The sequence below is a fragment of the Orcinus orca genome, chromosome 19 (genome assembly GCF_937001465.1).
Source record: "Orcinus orca chromosome 19, mOrcOrc1.1, whole genome shotgun sequence".
In the NCBI taxonomy this organism is placed as follows: domain Eukaryota; kingdom Metazoa; phylum Chordata; class Mammalia; order Artiodactyla; family Delphinidae; genus Orcinus; species Orcinus orca.
In genome coordinates this window covers 37,569,263-37,594,297 of record NC_064577.1, presented here as the reverse complement: position 1 = coordinate 37,594,297, position 25,035 = coordinate 37,569,263, and the positions used below count along the sequence as shown (strand labels likewise).

The 25,035-nt window shown below is 38.3% G+C and overlaps 1 protein-coding gene across 13 annotated transcripts in view; it reads right to left on the bottom strand.

The window, feature by feature from the left end:
• KANSL1 (KAT8 regulatory NSL complex subunit 1) overlaps nt 1–25,035 on the bottom strand; it is a 175,165-nt gene that overhangs the window by 84,405 nt on the left and 65,725 nt on the right. Inside the window, exon 1 of one of the 13 annotated variants that reach the window (XM_049701419.1) lies at nt 82–187. The exons of the other annotated variants lie outside the window; for them this stretch is intronic. Within the exon in view, the coding sequence (XP_049557376.1) occupies nt 82–83 (2 nt within the window). The 5' untranslated portion in view covers nt 84–187. Of the gene's footprint in view, nt 1–81; nt 188–25,035 lie in introns of those variants that run through there. 13 annotated transcript variants of the gene reach the window in all.

The window sequence follows — 25,035 nt, the reverse complement described above, 5'->3', positions numbered from 1 at the left end:
GGACAGAACAGAAATAACAACGAAACAAACCCTGGTTAACCCCACCCACATTCTTTCCTAAGGCTTGCATTTTTTACTTACATTATCACTGCAACAAAACTAGAGTCAATTCAAGTTGTCTTCTTCCTGTAATGCTGCCTTAAATCTCTACAGAAAGCAGTTACTTGCTGCACAGCTAAACACATCTTCAGCTGAAGAAACTTTGCCTAGAAAAAAGAAAGTAACACCCCATCTTGTCCCTCCCATTTCCCCTCATCAATAGCTAACTTTGAACAAAGAGTCTGTGGATTCATTGTACTATTACATGAGGATAGGGCAGTGAAATTCCCAGTCCTCAGCTGCAAAATAAATACATTTAAGAAATTCTATAGAACACAAGAGTAAAGCAAAATCTTAGTAAACTGACACATGTTCCCATCCTCCTGAGCACATGAAGAAGGCTGCCATAGTTTTCCAATTACATTTCAACTCTGTCCTAGTTTTAAGGCACAAGCTGATCTTCACCTCATTATAGATTTTCAAATATGAGAGAAACGACAAAATCCTTATCTACGATCAATGATAAAAGAGATAGGGATAAAAAAGAAAAGGGAAATTCAGTCTGGTTTTTACATGGATTTAGACCCTTCTATAATTAATTAATTGATTATTCAAGCTGACAGGTGGACACGGATACAAATAAAATACGGAAAGCATTTTAATGCATAGTTTTAGGCTGAAAGGATCTAAACAGTTTCCCTTATATATTGTTTCTGGAAATCTGAAATCAGAACATAGGACTTTTCATTTCAGATTTATATTTAATGTTCAGCTGATTTAAGTATTTTTTCTCAATAAAATTAATGTGCTGTCTTATTTTAATCATGTAAAAGCAGCAAAGTGGTAAGGAACTTGAATGCCATGACGTGAATATTCAAAATCAACTGGTTATATACCCTATGCATTAAATCTGACTGCCTAATATATACCTCCAAAATGATTACAATGACAATCCTTCAACAACATCTGAACCATTACAATGTGAACAGCATTCTGCTGAGCGCTACACAATAATCAAAAGACAGGGTCCATAGCCTCAAAACAGTTTATAAATTTGAGGAGATAAGGCTGATAAGCAATATAGCAATAAACACATAATAAGGGCTTAAAATCAGGCAGTACAAACTAAGTATGAGTAGCAGTTCCCAGCCTGGAGTCTTGGCGACCAAAAAACACATTGGTAAGCCAAATAATTAAGAAGTAAAACTATATGTGGGAGTCCTAAATATATAAGAAGCCAAGGTTGGAAGCCACTCACTTGGTCAAGAGAAAAATGGTTTGTGTCTTTGCGAGCAGACCAGGGTAGTCTCAACTTTGCTATTTACTGTGTGAATGTCAACAATTTACCTAACCCTTTAAAAGAGGTAATACCTACCAATCACCATGAGAAACAAACAATATTGTACATATAAAGCACTTTTTAAAAAATAAATTTATTAATTTTTGGCTGTGTTGGGTCTTCGTTGCTGCACGTGGGCTTTCTCTAGTTGCGTTGAGCGGGGGCTACTATTCATTGCCATGCGCGGGCTTCTCATTGCGGTGGCTTCTCTCGTTGTAGAGCACGGGCTCTAGAGCACAGGTTCAGTAGTTGTGGCACGCAGGCTTAGTTGTTCCGCGGCATGTGGGATCTTCCCGGACCAGGGCTCACACCCGTGTCCCCTGCTTTGGCAGGTGGATTCTTAACCACTGCGCCACCAGGGAAGTCCCCATATAAAGCACTTTTACACAATGCCTGGCACTTAGTCTCAAATACTGGCTATTTCCATCATTACTGTTAGACAACAGTAATATCCTAGTGCTGGCAGGATTATGTGATTATCAAGTCCAGTAGTTCTCAAGTTGTGGCTCCCAGACCAGCAGCATAAGCATAACTTGGGAACTTTTTAGAAATCCACAGAAAATCTTGTAGAAATAAATTTCTATTGTTTTTAAGCCACCCAGCCTATGGTACTTCATTATAGTGGCCCGAACTAAGACAAAGGTGTACTCCTAGAGTTTATTACATACTGTGTGATAAGATGGCAGAGTGGGAAGGTGAAGTGGGGTTGTGATGAGAAGGATGTTGATCACAGTGGCAAGGGAAATCAAGAACTGCATTTTAAATATGAATCTGAACTTCAGAAAAGAAATATACCTGGGCTGGGGATATAAATTTGGAATTATTGGTGTATGGATGATACTCAAAGGACTAAAGATCACCAATGAAAAATACAGATGGGGGGCTGGGGGGGGGTCCTGAAAACCAAACCATGACACACTTTAACATTCAAAGGGTAGAGAGAGACGAGGCACCAGAAGTCTGTATGGAGGCATGCAAGACCGGGTCGGCGGGGGGAACGACACAGGACACGTGTGCCATCTTCTGATATTTAAATAAATTCTAGCTCATATCCCCTGTATGGTTCTGGGTCTACCCAATCCTCTTCTCGTCTGAAAAATCAAGTATCAGGTGGACCTAATTTCTACTCTGTCCCACCTATATCATCTCAACCTCATTCCTTCACATCTCTTTCAACAACAAGAATACTTTTAAAAAGAACAGGATGGCGGTGGTGGGGGGAGGCAGCAAAAGAGCTTTTATACAGAAAGATTCTGAAATATTTACAGACAAAATAATATGTAGTATAGAACTGACTTCAGAATAACTGAAGTGTGCATGTGTGTGTGTGTGCGTGCACGCACGCGCTAGTAGTAAGGCAAGGGGGTCTAGATAAAAACCACAATAGCTATGAGTTTATGTCTGTTGTAGCCAAGTGACACACACACGGGGGTTTACTGTACTGTTCTCTCCACTTGTATGTTAAGCTTGCATTTTCTACAATAAAACATAAAGGAGGGAGGAGGAAGAGGGGCTGGCAAACGCTAGCCCAAGAGAAACCTTTCGATTTTATCCAGAGTAATGACAGCTACAACCAAAAATTCACAGGGTTGACCCAGACATTCCAGAAGATTAAAGGCTCACCTTTAGACTTTAAGGGTAAAAGATTTTTCCCTAAACCATATGTTTTTATTTTAAAATGTCTCAAAGATGCTTAAGTCAGGCACAAATTTACCAAAACAGTGACGCAACAATTCTCCAAAGGGCTATGGCAAACTAGGCTCTACTGAACACTTTCATTTCTTAAGACACCTAAATGACTTTAATAAAATTTCACCATTGAGAATGTCCTACATTAGTCTGGGAAGCTACAGAATCATTCATACGTAACTGAGCAGGGTTCAAGTGCTCCTACACTAGTTTAAAAAAAAAAATCACTCATCACACACACATTCTGTGAGATACACTAGGTTCAACAGTTGTTAAGCAGCGAGAAGTTGGGCACTGCATGCTCTCTCCTGGTCATAAACCTGTTCACTACTCAATTAGGATACTGTATTTGAGAAAATAATAGTTCACAGTAATCTTCACATTCTTTATAAAGCATTACCTTCTTCTGAACACAATATAGGCCGATGCACCCTTCCTTGCATGAAACATGACAGTTATCTTTAACTCATCAAGTTTAGATTAATTTTATTTTACATACACACATACACATACCCATGACCATCCCTCGAAGTAGCAGAGAGGAACCAAGTCTCTACCTCTTCTGCTATCGATAAAATAAAAATTTTCCATAGAAATGCTGAGGACTGAAATGATCCACAAAAAGTAGAAATTTGGCAATATCAGCACTCACATTTAAATTGAAATCCTCAATGATAAAGCACATGCCATAAATCCATAAATGCACTAAATTGACTACTTGCCCAAAAGACAATCCCTCTTCATTTCTTAACCAAATTCGCAGAACTTTCCCACTGCCCACCCACCCAAGGCCTCTTCCCTGAAAGTTCCATGAAGATTTGGGAAGAACCAAAAAGGGAAGAGGAATCTTTTATTAAATTTACATGGTATCTTTCCTCCCAGAATTCAAAGTTAAATAAAACCAAGGAAAGAAGACCAGAAGATCACAGCACTAACGACCTAGAAGACAACACAAGTCCAATTTAACTGCTATTACGGACCAAATTACACCAGAACACAGTATTCGCAAGAATATGTGTAAATTAAACAACAAAGCAAAATGTTCGAGATCTAGTTTGTCGTGATTACTTTTATTTTCTGGACTGAGAGTTGAGTCCCACAAAAAGTACGAAAAAGAAAATTATACACACACAGATATATATATATATATATGTATGTATATGGCTCACAATTCAATTATTTCCAGATTAAAATACTTCTCCTGAACGCTTGTTTTTGTTATTTGGGGTGGGGGTATGGCAGAGCTGGAGTACGGTATAACACAGGAATAGAAAGCAGATGCTACACAGTAAGAGTGTCAACCCCTTCTCCCAAAACATTGTGCTCACCTCTGGGCTTATGTTCACACTTATTGCCTTGGCTTCCTTCTGTCCCCTGGCCCTGCTTCTTCCCCTTTTTACTCTACTTACTTATTCTCTATCCAACCCCATCCTCTCTAATATTTGATAGTCAAAATAATATCCCATGCTAAAAGCATTCTCTGAAGTATTTCCAGATAGTCCAACCAAATATCCTCTCCCCCTTTCTCTAAACCTTAGAAGCTTATTACATTTTTTAGAGCATATGCTTATTTCTGCCCTGTATTTATCATAGACAACAACTTATATATCTGACTTCACATCCTTAGTCTAAGTTTAACCATAGCATGTTATCCTCAGAGCCCAGCAAAAAATTCTTATAAAAAGCAGGCACTCGGACTTCCCAGGTGAGTTAACAATCTGCCTGCCAATGCAGGGGACATGGTTTCAAGCCCTGGTCCAGGAGGATCCCACATGCCACGAGCAACCAAGCCCGTGCGCCACAACTACTGAGCACGCGCACCTAGAGCCTGTGCTCCACAACAAGAAAAGCCACCGCAATGAGAGAAGCCCATGCACCACAACGAAGAGTAGCCCCTGCTCGCCACAACTAGAGAAAGCCCACACATAGCAACGAAGACCCAACGCAGCCAAAATTAAATTAATTAATTTTTAAAAAAGCAGGCACTCAATATTTATTGGGGAGGGGGTGCGTTCACCCCCTAGATACAAACAACTGTCATACAAGTTTTCAGTGTGGGCTTAAACAATTTGACTTCCATCTTCCTGTTTTGAAAACTGTTTCACAAGAATGATTCATACAGTTGATTCACATCCAACTGCCCCCAGTGGCTCAAGAATCAATCCTAAAAGGCACCAGACACAGAATAGCAGTTTCTAATCTATGAAGTCTTAACTTTTCAGTAGAAACTAATGTCAATTCAGTTAAAGAGAAAGCAGAGAAAAGGAAAACTAGATGTCTTTCTTAACTGCTCTATTCTCAAACCCAGAGCAATATTTGGAACATCAAAGAAATGTAATGTTTATTTACTAAATAAATGAGAAAAAACCTCTTCATCTTTATTAAAATGAACTCACATTACTCTCATTATTTTCTTTCCTCTTACAGCACTTGGCCAAATTTTTGGAATCAAGTTTAAAATATTTCATAGGCAGGGAAATGTATAATGCCTAACATGCTTTGGGTACCATGACAAATACAATTAAATACTTGCTTTCATCAAGTTCTAAAGTCCTAGTTCCCTCAAGTCACTTTATAATTTCCTTTTTTTTTTTTTTAATTTTTACTTTTTGGCTGTGCCTCGTGGGATGTGGGATCTTAGTTCCCCCACCAGGGATCGAACCTGTGCCCCCTGCATTGGAAGCACAGAGTCTTAACCGCTGGACCACCAGGGAAGTCCCACAATTTCCATTATTAATCTTTTCTCTTTAATATCTATTTCTCCATCAGGAGTCCTCCCACCATTATATCACTCATTCATCTATAAGCACATGCTTATCTAAGCATTCGAGGAATTGCTTACTAAAGTACTCAGCACAGAGAAGCACAGAGAAAACCTAAGCTCTGGAGTGATACAACCCTGATTCTAGTTCTTGCTCTTAAGCAATTACTAAGCCATGTGACAGTGTAAGTCACTTGCTGTGTCTAGCACTCGTTTTTCTATCTGCAAAAATGTGAAGAATTAACATGTATATAAAAGCATAGTGTCAATAATAGGCACTAAGTGAGTGTTAGTTTCCTTCCCTCTTCTGTAATAGAACCCTCTGACTTTGGAAACTATCACTAGAGGAACAGAAAGCATTCTTTGAAAACACCGTCCTAAAAAAAAAACCAAAACACTAAAATTAAACAAAGCACCTTTGGCCCTAGTCTAAAAGCTGCCATATCATTTAAGTAAATCAGTATAATGAAGAGAGACAAGAATTATCTTCTACTTTTTTAATTTAAAAAAGGTCATAGGGCTTCCCTGGTGGCACAGTGGTCGAGAGTCCGCCTGCCAATGCAGGGGACACAGGTTTGTGCCCCGGCCCGGGAAGATCCCACATGCCGCGGAGTGGCTGGGCCCATGAGCCATGGCCGCTGAGCCTGCGCGTCCGGAGCCTCTGCTCCGCAACGAGAGAGGCCACAACAGTGAGAGGCCCGCGCAAAAAAATAAAATAAAATAAAAAAGGTCATAATAGGGCTTCCCTGGTGGCGCAGTGGTTGAGAGTCCGCCTGCCGATGCAGGGGACGCGGGTTCGTGCCCCGGTCCAGGAAGATCCCACATGCTGCGGAGCGGCTGGGCCTGTGAGCCATGGCCGCTGACCCTGCGTGTCCGGAAGCCTGTGCTCTGCAACGGGAGAGGCCACAACAGTGAGAGGCCCACGTACCGCAAAAAAAGAAAAAAAGGTCATAATACATTTTAAAAGTATTAATGTAATAAATGAAAGTCATCACTTCCCCTTCCTCTATTCCCATCTCATCCTTTAGAAATAAGCACTGTTAATACTCTGGTGTAAATATATTTTTTGTTACCAAAGTTCTGTTATAGATATTTGGAAAATAAACAATAACATAAAGAAAATATCACCTATACAACCACTGAAATTTTAAAAAACAAGTATATTTCCATCTTAAAATTATATTCATTTCCATTTTTAAAACACATGATGGGGAAAGAACAGCCTTTTCAATTAATAATGCCATGACAACAAGCAAGAGAATGAATTTGGACCCCTACCTCACACCACATCAAAATTAACGCAAAGTGGATCATAAGCTTAAATATAAGAGCTAAACTCATAAAACTCCTAGAATGAAGCATAGGAGTAAATTCATGACCTTGGGTTAGGCAATACTGTAATATACTATGATACAAAAAGCAAAAGGAACAAAAGAAAAAAAAAGACTAAATGGATTATACCAAAATTTAAAACTTTTGTGCACTGAACATAACAAGAAAGTGAAAACAATCCAGAGAAGGGAATATCTGCGAGTCACATATCTGACTAGAGATTTGTATTCAGAATACATAACACACTTACAATTCAACAATTAAAATGACAAATAACCTATCAATACTTTAAAAATGGGCAAAGGATCTGAACAGACATTTCTCCAAAGAAGATATGCAAGTGATAAGCACCTGAGATACACAAATGGATCAACATCAGTAGTCACCAGAGAAATGTAAATCAAACCAGTGATATGACTCCACAGCCATTAACATGGCGCTACAATTAAAAAGACAATAAAAAGTGTTGTGTCCTTAAGGATGTGGAGCAATTGGAACCCTCATCCATTGCTGGTGAGAACGCAAAATGGTACAGCATCTCTGGAAAACAATTTGTCAGTTTCTCAAAAAATTAAACAGAGTTACCATACAACCCAGCAATTCCACTCCTAGGTACAATACCTGAGAACTGAAAATATATGTACACAAAAACTTGTACATGAATGGTCACAGCAGCATTATTCATAATAACCAAAAGGTGGAAATGACCCAAAGTTCATCAATGGATGAACGTATAAAGAAAATGCTGTACAGCCATACAATGGAATTTGGCCATAAAAAGGAATGAAGTACTGATACATGTTATCTTATGTATAAACCTTGAAAATATTGTGTTAAATGAAGTCAGATGCTAATGGTTACATATTGTATGATTCCATTTATAAAAAATGTCTAGCATAGGCAAATCCGTAGAAAGATTAGTGGTTGCAAGGGGCTGGGTAATGGAAGAGAGGGGGAGAGGAGAATGACTGCTTATGGCTAACAGGGTTTTTTGGGGGGGATGATGAAAATGTTCCAAAATTAGACAGTGGTGATCGCTGCACGCTTCTGTGAATATGCTAAAAACACACTGAATTGTACACTTTCAAAGGTGAATGTTATGGTATATGAATTATATCTCAATTTTTAAAAAATACTAAAAAAATCTTTAAAAATGTAGTGACTGCACTGTGTCACACCAAATGTGAATTAGTACCTGGCAACTTAGAAAATACTTTAATATTAAAATCTTCCAGCTTATAAAAAGGAGGATTCTACAAAGACATTTAAAATAACTGAAAACGCAGCACATTTTAACTTATTTCTTTTTTCAATTTTTAACTATGGTAAAACACACACAAACACACACTATTTAAGTGTACAGTTCAGGGGTGTTAAGCATATTCACATTGTTGTGCAACCATTACCACCACCCATCTCCAGAACTCTTTTCATCTTGCAACTGAAACCCTGTACTCCTGATTCCCCCTTCTCTCCAGCCCCTGGCAAACACCATTCCCCTTTCTACTATCTATGAATTTGACTACTCTAGACACCTTATGTAAGTGGAATCATACAGAATTTATCTTTTATGACTGGCTTATTTCATTCAGCATAATGTTCTCAAGGTTCATTCATGTTGTAGCACATGTCAGAATTATCTTCCTTAAGACAGATAACCAACAAGGACCTACAGTATATAGCACAGGGAAATCTGCTCAATACTCTGTAATAACTTAAATGGGAAAAGAACTTGAAAAGAATATAACTGAATCACTTTGCTGTATACCTGAAACTAACACAGCATTGTTAATCAACTGTATTCCAATAGTACAGAATAGAATAACCTTCCTTTTTAAGGTTGAATAACATTCCACTTTACGTCTACACCACACTTTATCTATTCATCTGTTGGAAGACACCTGAGTTGCTTTCACTGACTTAATTCTTATATGATCAATATCTGGAGTAAATCAATTTATTAGGAAAAATTAGATTATGCTGATATTTGCCCAACTCTGGGAATGTACTAAAAGCTAATGAACTACATACTTTAAATGAATGAATTAGATGGTATATGAATTATAATTCAATAAAGCTGTTAAAAAAACCATGAAAGCTCTTTCTCATGGACATATGAAAATAATAAGTGTTAGTTCCCCACCCACATAATCAGTGTGAAGTATTTCCATTGCCAATACACTGGAAGTATCTGCTATCATTTTATATATTTCCTCTAGCCAGTATTCTGAACTGGATTAGGAATGAAAATATTTAACAAGTGATCTAACAAGAGATTCCATTAAGTAAGGGCCATTCAGGAGACAAAAATCATCCCAAACTTAATCTTCCTTCATTAATTCTAATAGTAAATTGTTTTGACAGTCCAAAATTATTTTTGTAGTTTAAGAGAAATAAAGATCAGTAACAGCCTTTACACTAGCAATGAAAGTGACCCACAAAGTCATGATTTTCCATTAATTATATACTCTATCCCACCCCTTTCCTTCTGAATTTCATATCTTAAATAATTCTGAGGAAAGAAATGACATCCTCTCTTCGCTTTAAATCAATGGTTCTCAAACTCTGGTCTTGCACCAGAATCATATGGAGGGTTTACTTGTTAAAAACAGACTGTTAAACAACCCAATCCAAAAAATGGGCAGAAGACCTAAACAGACATTTCTCCAAAGAATATATACAGACTGCCGACAAACACATGAAAGAATGCTCAACATCATTAATCATTAGAGAAATGCAAATCAAAACTACAGTGAGATACCATCTCACACCGGTCAGAATGGCCATCATCAAAAAATCTACAAACAATAAATGCTGTAGAGGGTGTGGAGAAAAGGGAACCCTCTTGCACTGTTGGTGGTAATGTGAATTGATACAGCCACTATGGAGAACAGAATGGAGGTTCCTTAAAAAACTAAAAATAGAACTACCATACGACCCAGCAATCCCACTACTGGGCATATACCCTGAGAAAACCATAATTCAAAAAGAGTCATGTACCACAATGTTCATTGTAGCTCTATTTACAATAGCCAGGACATGGAAGCAACCTAAGTGTCCATCAATAGATGAATGGACAAAGAAGATGTGGCACATATATACAATGGAATATTACTCAGCCATAAAAAGAAACTAAATTGAGTTATTTGTAGTGAGGTGGATGGACCTACAATCTGTCATACAGAGTGCAGTAAGTCAGAAAGAGAAAAATACCGTATGCTAACACAAATATATGGAATCTTAAAAAAAAAAAAAAAGGTTCTGAAGAACCTAGGGGCAAGATGGGAATAAAGACACAGACCTACTAGAGAATGGACTTGAGGACACGGGGAGGGGGAAAGGTAAGCTGGGACGAAGTGAGAGAGTGGCATGGACATATATACACTACCAAATGTAAAACAGATAGCTAGTGGGAAGTAGCCACATAGCACAGGGAGATCAGCTCGGTGCTTTGTGACCACCTAGAGGGGTGGGATAGGGAGGGTGGGAGGGAGGGAGATGCAAGAGGGAAGAGATAAGGGGATATATGTATATGTATAACTGATTCACTTTGTTATAAAGCAGAAACTATCACACCATTGTAAAGCAATTATACTCCAATAAAGATGTTAAAAAAACAAACAACAGACTGTTAGGCCTCAATCCCATAGTTTCTAATTAAGCAGGCCTGAGAATTTGCATTTCTAAACTAAGTGAGGAATTTCTAACCATGAACTTAAATTCCCAAGTCATGCTCATTCTGCTGGTCTGTGGACCACACTTTGAAAACCACTGTTAAAGTCTAAAGGCAAATTTAAAGGTCTGGATAAAATTTAAAATATCAGTATTATATTATGGCACTTTAAGTGAATATTTGGGATAGACAGTAAAAGGATGAAAAATTATAAGATGTTGCCTGTGTATTCTTTGTTATTAAAAAAATTTTTTGTTTAGAGTTAAATCATGCAGATCAGTATCTGGTTGAAAAGAAACTTAGTCTTTCAAAGTTTATAACTTTGATTCAAAACAACCAGCTTTCATTGGTGTCCATCCTAAAAAAAGGTCTTATACATAGTAACAATTGATACAAACAGTTCTCACTAGCAAAGTATTTCAAAGAAAATCAAAGAGGAATGCAGAGAGGCCTAAACATCAAGGGACACTTGCAATTTTAGACAGTTTGGGGGTAAAATTATTTATTATTTTGAGTGTTACCACAATGAACTGAATACTGTCGGCCCTCCATATTCCAGGGTTCCACATCCTGGGAATCAACCAACCTGGGATACAAAGGGTCGACTGTACTACACCACTTTATATAAGGCATTTGAAGAATCCATGGATTTTGGTATCTTGGGGGGGGGGCGGGAGGCGGGGTGTGTGTGTGAGGGGGGACCACACTCCTGAACTAATCCCCACCCCCACTCCAGATACTGAAGGACAACTGTATTTGCAAAGCAGTTTTTTAACTGTTTGTCTTCAGACTCTTTCTTCTATTCTAATAAGTACACACATTTGTGAGAGTCTTCATCCTAAAACAATTTCATTATGTCAAAACCCTGAGCAGGAATGTTCCTACTGCTTAAACAAAAGCATTCGAAACTCCTTTTCCCAGGCCTTTTCGGACCCTCCACAATTGCTACAACCCAGGTGTTTCAAGTAACCTCCCCGCTGCCCTACCACAATTCAATGATAGCCACAGCAGCTCTACAAGCCAGCCATTAACATTAGTGTGCCATGCCAAAGATCAATGCCGCAGATCACTAACAACACATATTTGGACTAGGAAAAAGGAAATATAGTTCTAAACCCTAAGAATATTTTTTTTTTACTGGTTAAAGCTAAGTCAAGTAGATGGGTTCTTAGGTATGAAAGAGACATCTTGCAGTTTCTGGTCACATTCCATTTCCTGGTAGATTGTTCAGCATGCCCTTGTTGACTGAAACCTATCCTCCCCCTCACACTGGTAACCTAAGCCAGCTCAATTTTCAAATTACAAATCTACCTTTCAGGCCGATAGATTTTGAAGTAGGAAATATCCACATTTAAACTCAGCCATTATCCTATGGAACAGGGTCCAAACTGAAGCTTTGCCACTAGGAATCATTTCATAGAACCCTAGATTTAGCTACTCTTCGAGACAAGAAAGCAGCCAAAGTGCCCTTCTCTTCCCTCAAAGTTGTCTACACATCTAAATCAAGTTCACTGGAGGGAGGAAGGGGATATTTAAGGGTCTCAGGTAAATAAATACTTCCATGCAATATCTTGAGTTCATAAAAGGTCTCTCTTGCACTAAATTCAAAACATTCATTCCACTGAGCTACTGTGGAAACACTGGGTGCAAAATAAGAAAAAAAATTTTTTTTCAGCTTAGAGTCCAAAAAAATGTAATACAATTACAATTGTGGCTCTTTGTTAGGACTTTTGTTGTTATTTTATTTTTTTGGCTGTGCCACACGGCATGCAGGATCTTAGTTCCCCGACCTTGGATCAAACCTGGTGCCCCCTGCAATGGAAGCTCGGAGTCTTAACCACTGGACTGCCTGAGAAGTCCCTGTTGTTGTTTTAAACTATGTGAAGTGGGAATTCCCTGGCGGTCCAGTGGTTAGAACTCTGCACTTTCACTGCCGAGGGCCCGGGTTCAATCCCTGGTCAGGGAACTAAGATCCTACAAGCTGGGCGGCCAAAAGAAAAATGAAACAAACAAACAAACAAAAACTACATGAAGTATCAAAAAAAAAGTAAGCTTTAACAGTCAAACATCACTTTCCGACTCTTCCCAGACCCCTTTATGGACTGACCATGTTCTCCCAACTAAATTAAAATCTGAAGAGAGAGGGCTTCCCTGGTGGTGCAGTGGTTGAGGGTCCGCCTGCCGATGCAGGGGACACGGGTTCGTGCCCCGGTCCGGGAGGATCCCATGTGCCGCGGAGTGGCTGGGCCGGTGAGCCATGGCCCGCAGAGCCTGCGGGTCCGGAGCCTGTGCTCCGCAACGGGAGAGGCCACAACGGTGAGAGGCCCGCGTACAGGGAAAAAAAAAAAAAAAAATCTGAAGAGAGAAATGCAAGCTCTTCAGATCACCAAGCAGAAGGCCATCACAGTTCCGCCCTCTCCTACATAGATGATAATGACCAGGTAAACAAAAAATAAACTAACCAATTACAAACACTTCATATTAAAGCAGTCTCCACTTTAGAGTTTATGGATAATCTACGTTTCTGCAGTTGGGATCAAAAAGCCAGCTGTACAAAGACAAAATGGGCAAGGCCATACGTGAGAAAAACAAAGATTTAAGTTGACAGCAGGCTAGATAAGACTGTCAAAGTAGCTGAAATTGCAATAATAAAAGTACTGTTATCAGAATAGGGCTTAGTGATAGGACCACCAGACTCTGTAATACTAACCAAGCCACAAGACAGTTGTCTCACAGAGATCCAAATAGAAACACACAGAGAAGTAACAAGGATAGTCCATCAGACCTAAAAATGGCTAAAAGAAGGTATATTTAGACAGAAAAGCACATGACATTCATTAAATGAAATAATCCATTTTAAAAAGTGTTTATTAAATATCATAAGCTGGTCAGTCAACTATCAGTCCATAGGTAAACAGTGGCTTTCAAATACTTGAGCAGCTATCACGAGAAGACACTCTATGGGGAGGGAGAAGGAACAAAACTAGCACCAACACAGAAGATGCAGGAAGAAATTTTTTTCTCCAAAGACATGTAGACTTGCCCTGTTGTCCAAGAAAGTGATGATGTCTTCATTCAAACCAAGTATGGATAACCTTTTTGGAAGACTTACTATAAAGGGACATATGAATGAGTCTCCTAGTCTATCACAAACAAGCTGTGAGACCACAGTAAATTTGTCTAGAACTCAGTTCCTCCATCTATGAAATTAAGAGGGTAGTCCAAGTACCATCCAAGGGACTTAAAACTCATAGCAAAATTCCATGACTCTAAGATCATTACTTTTGTAAAGGAGAAAAATAAAGCTACCTGCTTTAGAGCACATGGATTAGCTAGATTTAGTTTTCATGCCATAGAACTATCAACCCAAAGGAAAAAACAGTGGCAGTATTTTAAATACATATGCATAAATTTTACCAAAAGGAATTGCTCATAAAAGTCTTATTCTAAGAGAAATGTAACATTAGTGCCTACTAGATGGTAGGCAGTGATTTTCACTTATATTTTTTTGTGTAACATTTTAAAGATGTGCAAAGTCACTATTATCCCTTTTGCAGATTTCGTTAAGAATTTAAATCACCAGGATAGTTTTATTTTAAAATATCATTTATCCTGCCATTACTCTTTCAACCTATTGGAGAGGGGTAGGAGGTGGCATAAATATATACAATTATAAAGTGTTTATCAAAAATGAATTATTTCCTAATATTACTTGTACTTATTTCCAGACTTTTAAAGTAGGTAAGATACCAGATAAAAGATGTAAAAAATTTTTTTTTCATGTTTAGTATTTTTGCTATTTGCCAGCAATAAAAATATCTAATGAAGAGATCCTATTCAAAAAAACATTATGAAAAAAGTACAAAATGCTCAAAAATACCCTTATAAAATAGGCTAAACGAATATAAAGAAAACTGAACAACCCAGATTTTGGATTGAAAGATTTGTTTTTCAAATTAACTTGTGGGTTTAAATAAGTTGTTTTGAAATATTAGTTATCTACTTGGGAAATGTGGCGGAGAGGACTTACTTAGATCCTCATAGCATGCAACAAAAAATGTTTTGATGGATGAAAGGGCTAATTCCTAAAAAATAAAACCACTAAAAACATCTAGAAGAAAATAAGAAAAAAATTCTCCTATTAATGTTGGAGGGGTAAAGGATTTCCAATACCTTAAGTTGAGAAAGAAAGCTCAAGAGAAAAGATCAATAGACAAAAAATTTAACTCTATATAATTTGTATCTTATTCAAGTCTGATTTCCAATATTATCAACAAAGGATTAATAGCTCTGCTACATCTAAGAATCATAAAAATGAATGACTACTTTTTTAAAAGATTAATTTAAACCTATGAGAATGTTCAACCTCACCAAAAATTTTTAAATGCAAATTTAAATAAACATGTTATTTTTTACCCATAGGTTTAGCAAACATTAAAGGATCATTCTCCGTGCTAATTGGAATATGGTTAAACAACCGGATATACTGCTGCTATAAATGAATACAACTGAAAGAACCTTTTTGGAAAGCAAACTAACAAGGTATACCTGGTATACCTGGGTCTTCTGAGCTGCTCAAATTCTCTTTTATAGATTCTGAGACCCTAAATAAATGATACAAAACGAGCTTTATGCATAGCAAACACCAGAAAAGTCCATCAATAGAACAGTAAAACAAGTATGTAGTGAAAGGAAATATTTTACACCTTCCTTTTTCGTACTATGTTCAATCCAGTGGATATCTAAAAATCACACATTTAGAAAAAACCAACTCCATATGTACACTGTAAAACCAAATACATGCATATAGCTATAATATACCCAAATTAAAAAGTCCTCAGGGGCTTCCCTGGTGGCGCAATGGTTGAGTCTGCCTGCCAATGCAGGGGACACGGGTTCGAGCCCTGGTCTGGGAGGACCCCACATGCCGCAGAGCAACTACATGCCGCCACATGCCGCCACAACTACTGAGCTTGCGCGTCTGGAGCCTGTCCTCCGCAACAAGGGAGGCCCGCGCGCCACAATGAAGAGTGGCCCCCACTGACCGCAACTAGAGAAAGCCCACGCACAGAAACGAAAACCCAACACAGCCATAAATAAATAAATGAATGAATGAATGAATGAATGAATGAATGAGAAAAAAGAAACAGTACGTGTCTTTAAAAAAAAAAGTCCTCAAAGGCCATGAGACAAACTAAAAATATGGGACCTTCAGATGAAATGGGGGGGGGGAAGGAAAAAGTAGGGTGAGAATATTCATTTAAGAGCCAAATACCAGGGACTTCCCTGGTGGTGCAGTGGTTAAGAATCCGCCTGCCAATGCAGGGGACACGGCTGCGTTGGGTCTTCGTTGCTGCGTGCGAACTTTCTCTAGTTGTGGCGAGCAGGGGCTACTCTTCGTTGCAGTGTGTGGCTTCTCATTGCTGTGGCTTCTCTTGTTGCGGAGCATGGGCTCTAGGCACTCGGGCTTCAGCAGTTGTTGCACGCGGGCTCAGTAGTTGTGGCGCACGGGGTTAGCTGCTCCGCGGCATGCGGGATCTTCCCAGGCCAGGGCTCGAACCCGTGTCCCCTGCATTGGCAGGCAGATTCTTAACCACTGCGCCACCAGGGAAGCCCACTAATCTGTTTTAAAGTTCAAAAAAAGCTGGATAGTCTAAACTGCATTTCCTCAATTCTTATGAATGGGAACAAGGTCAAACTCTAGGTGGTAAAAAAGAGTATATGACTAAAAATAGATCTTTAAGAACTGACAGACTATAAATTCCATCATCCCATCCAAAGATCTGCTTCTTATAGTCTGCTTTAAACCCACTCTATACAAAGAAAAGCCACAAGGAGTGATTCTGCATGAAAATAAAGGTCTTTTGTAATATGACTTAAGAGCACTGGTAAACTCAAGAGTCCACATTCACTTAACTGTTATGTTCCAACTCACCCTCTATGCGCCCATCCCATATTTCAAATACAGACACCACCTCCTGGCCTTTCCTATTTCCTAAGATTCTTAGGAAGACAAATCTACTGATTTATGCAACAAATTTTCTATTTCTATTTAACCAATTTGATAATATAATATCTGGAAATAGTTCTAAATTTCCCAAACCTCTGTCATCATGAAATTTCGAAAAGATAGTAGCTACCCAGGAAAGTTATCTTCCTGAAGAACACTGCTGTACTATGCTGAAACACAGCCTTATTCTCAGGGCTAAGCAACTACTTAGGTCTGAATTTCCATGCAATAAATAGCTCCACAAGATGTTTTCTTAAACAAAAAAGCACAAACTGTCAGGCTAGTACAGCTTACAAAACCCCTTCTGTTATGAACTAGGAAATCAAACTACAAAACTTACCTAGAGTGTGTCTAAAATAATATAACGAGCTCTAAGTGAAATGATGAGCATGAAGGTACTCCATCTATATTAACTTCTCTAAAACCTTTTTGTTTTCCATTCTAGACAGCTAAAGACATCTCCTAAAGAAGCAATTAGTGTACCTCCATAGAGCCCCTCAGTAAGCACTCACTATTATGAGACTAAGTTGTGAACAGCACTAAAATAGATGCTTCATTCATCCACAAGCTTCTGAAAATACCACCACCTCTTATTTGAATAGGCTTTCAGTTTTCACAGGAACTTTCACATACTCTTTTGATCAAAACAATAGGAAACAGGGCATGCCATCAAGCCATGTATGGTCTCTATTGTACAGATAGGGAAACTGATTAAGAAAGGTTATATGGCATAACCAAGGTCAAATAACTGGCCAAGTTGTACAAGGTTTTTCGACAATCCAGGGCTCTTTCCTCTGTACTGAACCTAAAGCGTAAAGCTGAAAAATATCACAGAAATTTGACAGGTTTTTTACATCTAGATAATGTTTCTTCTTTTAAAAAGATGAAAGATCCAATCAATTGACTAAGTAATGTGTTGCTTCAAATTAGGATGACCTGGAAAAGCCACAATACTTGGATGCAAAACATGATCCAATTAAAAAATTAAATATGCTCAAAATGCAGTAGAGAAGAAATCAATATATGCATTTTGTATTATTGGTTTAAAAATTCTAAATATGTCTTAAAGAGAGGAAGGTGAAAATCCTCAACTGATAAGATACTATATAATCACATGAACTCCTGCTAACGTAACAAATATTTCAAAATGTTCATAAAAAGCAAAAACTTCAGTCCGTATGGGAATAGGTTTCGGGTAAAAGTAGTTGTTTTCCACATGAAGCAACATCTGGTAATAGAAGTCTGTATGTATGGCAGTGTTTTCTCCAAGTTTGATGCAAGGATCACAGATATCAGAATTACCTATGAGGGGGCTTCCCTGGTGGCGCAGTGGTTGAGTCCACCTGCCGATGCAGGGATGCAGGGGACACGGGTTCATGCCCCAGTCCGGGAAGATCCCACATGCCGCGGAGCGGCTGGGCCCGTGAGCCATGGCCACTGAGCCTGCGCGTCCGGAGCCTGTGCTCCACAACGGGAGAGGCCACAACAGTGAGAGGCCCACATACCGCAAAAAAAAAAGAATTACTTATGAGGCAAATCCTTGACAGATAAGCCCAGGAATATGTATTTTTTTTAAGAGCTGGGGTGATTCTAATGAACATAAAATTTAAGAACCACCACAGTACAAACTGACGGCAAGTTTAGGGTAGCAATAACCTTGGCCTTGGTAGCTGTACAACTTAAGCAATTACTTATCCGGAGCTGGTTTTTCAATGGTACAATAGGGATGGTAGGGACACATCCTCCCACCTTGGAGAAAAGTTCTAAAGCATTAAAGATGGTTTATTAAAGTACTTCTCATACGGTTTTGACACACAGTAAGTAATGAATAGCAGCAACTACGGTGAAAACTTCATGTATTTATAAATACTGAACACTTTTGACATTAGCAAATAGTTAACAAGTTTTTATACATGGTTGTGTCATTATGCTCCTTCCCTTATAACAACTCCCAAAAGAAAGCAGCATTTCAAAAATGAGAGTCAGTCACCTGATCTGAAGAGAACTGGGGGAAGAGGGGAGCATGGTGAATAAAGATTCTTCCCCTGAAGTTTTAAGGACAACTGGAGAGTTCTTTCATGTTTTAAGGATTAGAATTTAAACGTTACACACAATTTGTTTTATGTTCATAAGTATAACCATCACCTGGTTAGACCATGAGAAAAACCCACTCCTAATCATAAACAGGGAGGAAATATTTATCAAAAGTAGGAAAAATTCATACTTCCAAAGATCAGAGCTCTAAAGCATATTTAACATAGGTCTTTTTAAAGAACAAAACACATAGATGGCTTACAATTAAAAGCCTATTCTACCCCAAAACAACACCCTCAATCACTTACACTTTTAAAAAATTTTTGATTCTTTCTTCTTCCTAAACTCTGAAATCTAAGCAATTGCCAAATTCAATAAATTCTTCTCTATCGCTCATTCACTCTCTCCTTTCCTTTTTCTGTGAGGACTGCCGCAATCTGGGTTTCATTTCATTTCATTTGACATGAAGGCACAGGCTCAGACCCTAGCCATAGCAACAATGCTGAATAGGATTTCTGCCTCCACCCCTCCAATCTAGGAGTTGGCAAACTTCTGTATAAGGCCAGATGGTAAATACGTTAGGCTCTGTAGAATATAAAGTCTCTGTCTCAACTACTCAATTCTGCCCCTGTAAAACTAAAGCAACCACAGATGGTATACAAGTGAATGAGCATGGCCGTGTTCCAATAAAACTTTATTTACAAAAACTAACCTCGAGCCACATTTGGCCTATAAGCCAATTTGCTGACCCTTACTAATCCAACCAACTAACACCAACTTCCATCACAGATCATGTGATTGCTCAAAAGTCCCTTTTCTCACAAAGAACACTCATTGGCCTGATACACAAATGCTTGTGTATAGGTTTAATCTTCATTACCAACAGCTGTATTTCCCTTCACCCACCCCCTATACTACATAGAAACTTATTTCCACATTCCCTTACGTGACTCCTTACACTTCCCCAATTCCAAGCTTTTCCTAAACCTGCATGCAGAATAATCTTCCTTTTTTTCCCCTCCCTCTAGAACACCTAACACCCGCCTTGTTCTCCCCACCCCAATCTAGGTCTAAATCCTATCCTCCAAAATGTCCCTTTTCTGTGTACCAAGAAACTCTTCCTTAGCAGAACTTCCATGGCACTTTATACCTTTTGTGACAATGACTGCATTGTATCTTTTTCTTTTTTAATAAATTTATTTATTTTATTTATTTATTTTCGGCTGTGTTGGGTCTTCGCTGAGGTGCGCAGCCTTCTCATTGCAGTGGCTTCTCTTGTTGCGGAGCACAGGCTCTAGGCACGTGGGCTTCTGTAGTTGTGGCACAAGGGCTCTAGCGCACAGACTCAGTAGTTGCGGCGCACGGGCCCAGCTGCTCCGCAGCATGTGGAATCTTCCCAGACCAGGGCTCAAACCTGTGTCCCCCGCACTGGCAGGCAGATTCTTAACCACTGTGCCACCAAGGAAGTCCCAATTGCTTTGTATCTTATACAAAGTGAATTATGTAAATATCTTAGCTCTCCTAAGCCTGTGGATCTATTTATGACTCATCTCAGCACTTCCCATAGTACTTTACACTCAACAAATATTTAAGAAATTATTACTATTTCAAGAAAATATTCCTACAATTAAAATCCTTCGCATAACACAGTACTTTTAAAGTAATAAGCCTGAGGCCCTCTTGTTCTGTTTTAATAAAGTACATTGCACAAGAACTGGTGACACTGGCTCAACAGATTATACCTTCAAAAATCACTCTCAATCTCATTACTCAGAAGGCAGCATGATAAAGTGCAAAGAGCAGAAAAGGCCTCGATTCAAATACTGGCTCTGCCACTGTTGTTGAGTTTCTGCTTCTTCCTGTGTAAAATACAAGACATATCTCGTTTCACTGTGTTTCGCAGATTTTGCGTTTTTACAAATTGAAGGTTTGTGGCAACCCTGCACTGACATTTTACCAACATCATTTTCTCCTGTGTTTGTGTCTTGTTTTGGTAATTCTCACAATGCTTCAAACTTTTTCATTACTTCTATATTTTTTATGGTGATCTGTGATCAGTGATCTTTGATGTTACTACTGCAAAAAGATTACAACTCCCTGAAGGCTCAGATGACGGTTAACATTATTTAGCAGTATTTTTCAATTAAAGTATGTACATTTTTTTAGGCATAATGCTATTGCACACTTAATAGACTACAGTATAGTGTAAACTTTTATATGCACTAGGAAAACAAAAAATTCATGTGACTCACTTTATTGCAATATTCACTTTATTGCAGTGGTCTGGAAGCGAACCCAAAATATCTCCAAGGTATTCCAATTACCTACCTGAGGGGACTAGGAATGACTATTAGCACATAGCAGGCATCCAGTAAATTAACATGCATTATGACTTTCATATAAATTTATGAGCCCTTGTCTAAGTTGACTGCAAGGTCCCTATTCTGTCAGCAAAAACTGTTGAACATCTTCTGTGCTCAGCAATATGAATATGAAGAAGACATGGATGGTGCCTGTTGAAAAGAATTCAGCCGGTTAAGATCCTTTCACAGACAAGTAGCACAATATACTGAGTGCTAAACTTCCACCTAATTCTGAAAAGATGAAAGCTGAAGATTTCGAAATTATTTTAGGCATAAAGTTAAACATTAACAACAGTGTATAATAATCAAGTTAAGTTCCTATCAAATTGAAATTAAAATGTCAAGCTTCTTACACTGGCCTACAAGGGTTTCTGATTTCATCTCCTACCACTCATTCTATACCTGGATGACCATGCATGCTCCTGCCACCCGGCTTTCCTACCTAAAATTCAACAAGCCTAGCTCAGTCCCACCTCGGGGCCTTTGTACTTGTTCTTCACTGGGACTGCTCTTTGTCAAGATCTTCACAGGACTTCTTCTCTCACTTCATTTAGATCTCAGCACAAACCCTCGTCAGAGATGCCTTCCCCAACCACCCTATTTAAAATCACCACCTCCCTCAGATAACTATCACTTTCAATCTCCTTACGCTGCTTTATTTCTTGTTTTAGCAACTGTTAACTGGCCTTATATCATTTACTCATCATCTATCTCCCATATTAGGATAAAACCTCATGAAAACAGGAATTCTATATTGGCAGCTGTATCCCTAGCAACTATAATAGAGCCTGGAAAATACTGACTACTTGATATACATTTGTTATTTGTTAAATGAATGACATGCTCTTGAGTGATGAAAAATATTCCTTCATCATTACAAATTACATAGCTTCTTACCCTCAACTGGTTCCAATTAAATCTAGCATGTAAAGGCTACTCCTAGGATAGGGGCTCTTAATCTGAGGCTTCTGGGAGTCATTATACCCATTTTTCTGGAAGAAAAGTCTACAGCTTTTCTTTAAAGGGTCCCTAAATCACAAAAAACATCCTAGGGGCAGTGACTCACAACTTTGGTCTTACTGTGGAAGCTCCTGGAGAATTTTAAAAATACAGATGCCTGGGTTCCATCCCAGAGATTATGTTTTACCTGGTCTGGGGTACAACCTTAGCATCAGGATTTTTTTTTTTTTAGTTACCCAGGTGATTACAGTGTACAGCAAAAGTTGAGAACCATGCATGCAACTTGGAAGCAACGATGTTAAATGGATCAGATTTCTCAAAACCACTTATATATGGAAGAAAATAAAATTTAAAAACTAGGAATTCTGAAAGAATTAGCATCTTTGGCAAACAGATTAATATACAAGTGCCTCGATAATTCTATATGACAAACATTTAACACAAAGATTAATATCTCTACCTCTACTTAAATACTAATCTGATACTGATATTTTAATACTTAATCTCAGAACACAAATTATTGTTCATTTAAAACACACCCATTTCAATCAAAAGTTCACTTGTTAATAATTTACTAGATTATAAAATCTAAAAACATCAAGAGAACAACAAAATACAACAGAAGTCCAATCAAGGACTACATTACTACTATGATGTCTTCTGTAGTTCTATTGCTAAAAACTTCTTTGAAGCAATGTATTTCACCAATTAATGTCCTCATTTAGCCTCTACTGTTATAAAGAATGACAGACAGAGGGTTTAGGTGAAACTAATACTGACACACAAAAAAGGAGAAAGAAGAGGGAAGGGGAATTTCAGAGATTTATTTAGATCATGCCAAAAAGGATTTGAAAAAAACAGGTGTCAGACTGACACAGGTGGTGGGTTGTTTTTTTGTTTTTTAAGTCCAACAAGCAAACATCATGTTATGAGCCAATTCATTGTTACCAATCTAGAGTACCATAGGTTACTAGTTTTTATATCCTCACTCAAGAAGCCCCTTTTAAAAAATGATTGGCAGGATAAGAGACTAAAGCAGCAAAATGCTAAGTATTTGCTAAAAATAAATAAATAAACAACTAAATCCAGAGATGCTAAAGTCCAGAATGATAAATAATTTTTAAATGTTAGGATACTTAGAACCTCTAAGGAACTCATTCCACCTACCCATCTGTCTTGACTCTTGACTGCGTGGAGACATGTGCTGACACAGAGGCACCAGGTCATGAGCCCACCTGATATAGAACATCAGAAACTTAAAGCAACAGTTTTTAAATCTAAAGGAGCTTTGGGGAAGAAAGTCAGACTCCTAGCTATGAAGTCTTCCTGGCTTACTTCTTGGTCATATTGCAATTTTATCCTAAGCATTATTCATTTTCCTTGTCAAGTGAAGTAAATTTAATGAGAAAGTGCAAACAAAGAGACACATGCAGGTACACAACTCGTCAACCCATTTTAATTGAAGAGACTGGAGACAGATGGAGCTTGAAATGCACAGGAAACATGAATAAATGTAAAACTATCAGAGATGGAAAATTCCTCTTTAAAATTTTCTTTCTACAAAGATAGGCACAGGGACAGCTTTAGTTTGCTATATCATTTTACTCTACATAAAATAATGTTCTCTTATTATTAACTTTCTCTTTTACCAAGAGCCTACGGAAATAAATGTTCTGGGATTAACTAGCAAATAGATAAATGAAGCCACAAAAACACATTCTCAAAATGTGGGCTGGAAATGAAAACAAAGCAGCACAGGATATGAACTGAACTCCACTGGCTGTTTACAAAATGTTTTCATGTACACAAGTCTCATACAACAGGAAAAAAACACTAGTACAGAGAAAGACAAGACTACACGGAAAGGCTACCTGGAGATATAGGAGTTGAAGACTTCATGAAATATCAAGAGACCAGGTCGTTTATTCAGTAGTAGGTTACCAACCGAGAATGCTTACTCACTCCTTTTAATTTACTAATACAAGAATAAACAAAAAAGAAAGTATCAGTAGGAAGAAGAGAGAGAAGCTAAGAAAACTGGATCCAAAGGGAGCTATAAGGTGGGGGAACCCCCGGCCCCGGGAGTTAATTACCCAAGTCAGAAAAAGTAAGAGAACAAAAAAGGTTGACCAGTAAAACCGACTATTTCATGTACAGCTTCAGATGCCTCAACATGCTAGGGCTTTAAAGAGAGAACTCTCCTCTCTCTAGCAATTGCTTCAGTGCCCTGTTCTTCTTGCAACCAGATAATACTGCACTCAACTATATCCCCTCTAAATCAGATGCAGCATTTTGAAATCAGCCCCATTACCCTTAACTCAACTTTGAAGTAGAAGGGAATGAACCCCCCTGGACAAAAGGATATCTAGTTTTAGGGGGTGAAAAGGTATAATAGTGATGGGGAAGAGTGGAAAAAAAGGGGGGCTGGAAGACTAAAAGAACAAAGCAGTGGCTCACAACCTTTTCTCTACCTCAACTTAACTGAGAAAGGCTGACTGGCATATATCTATGTGTTTGAATCAAATGCAACTGGAAATGGGCGAGGTGAGCTAACTGATTTCTGATTCTTTGTTAGGAAGATATTCCTCCTCATGACTGTCCTTAAAGAATTTCTACTTTAAAGGTACGGTGTGACTCATCAATGTCCATCTTCATTGCAAAGCCTTAAACACTACCCAAATACAGTTCAAGTATATTCTTTTCTTAGGGCTGGTGACAAAGAAAGGTGAGGGTGGGATGAGGGGAAGGAGTAAATAATAAGAGAAGGAATAAACAATCAGAGCAGAAACACCCATGATATATGATTTATAAGATGCCTTCTCAAGATTTTATCTC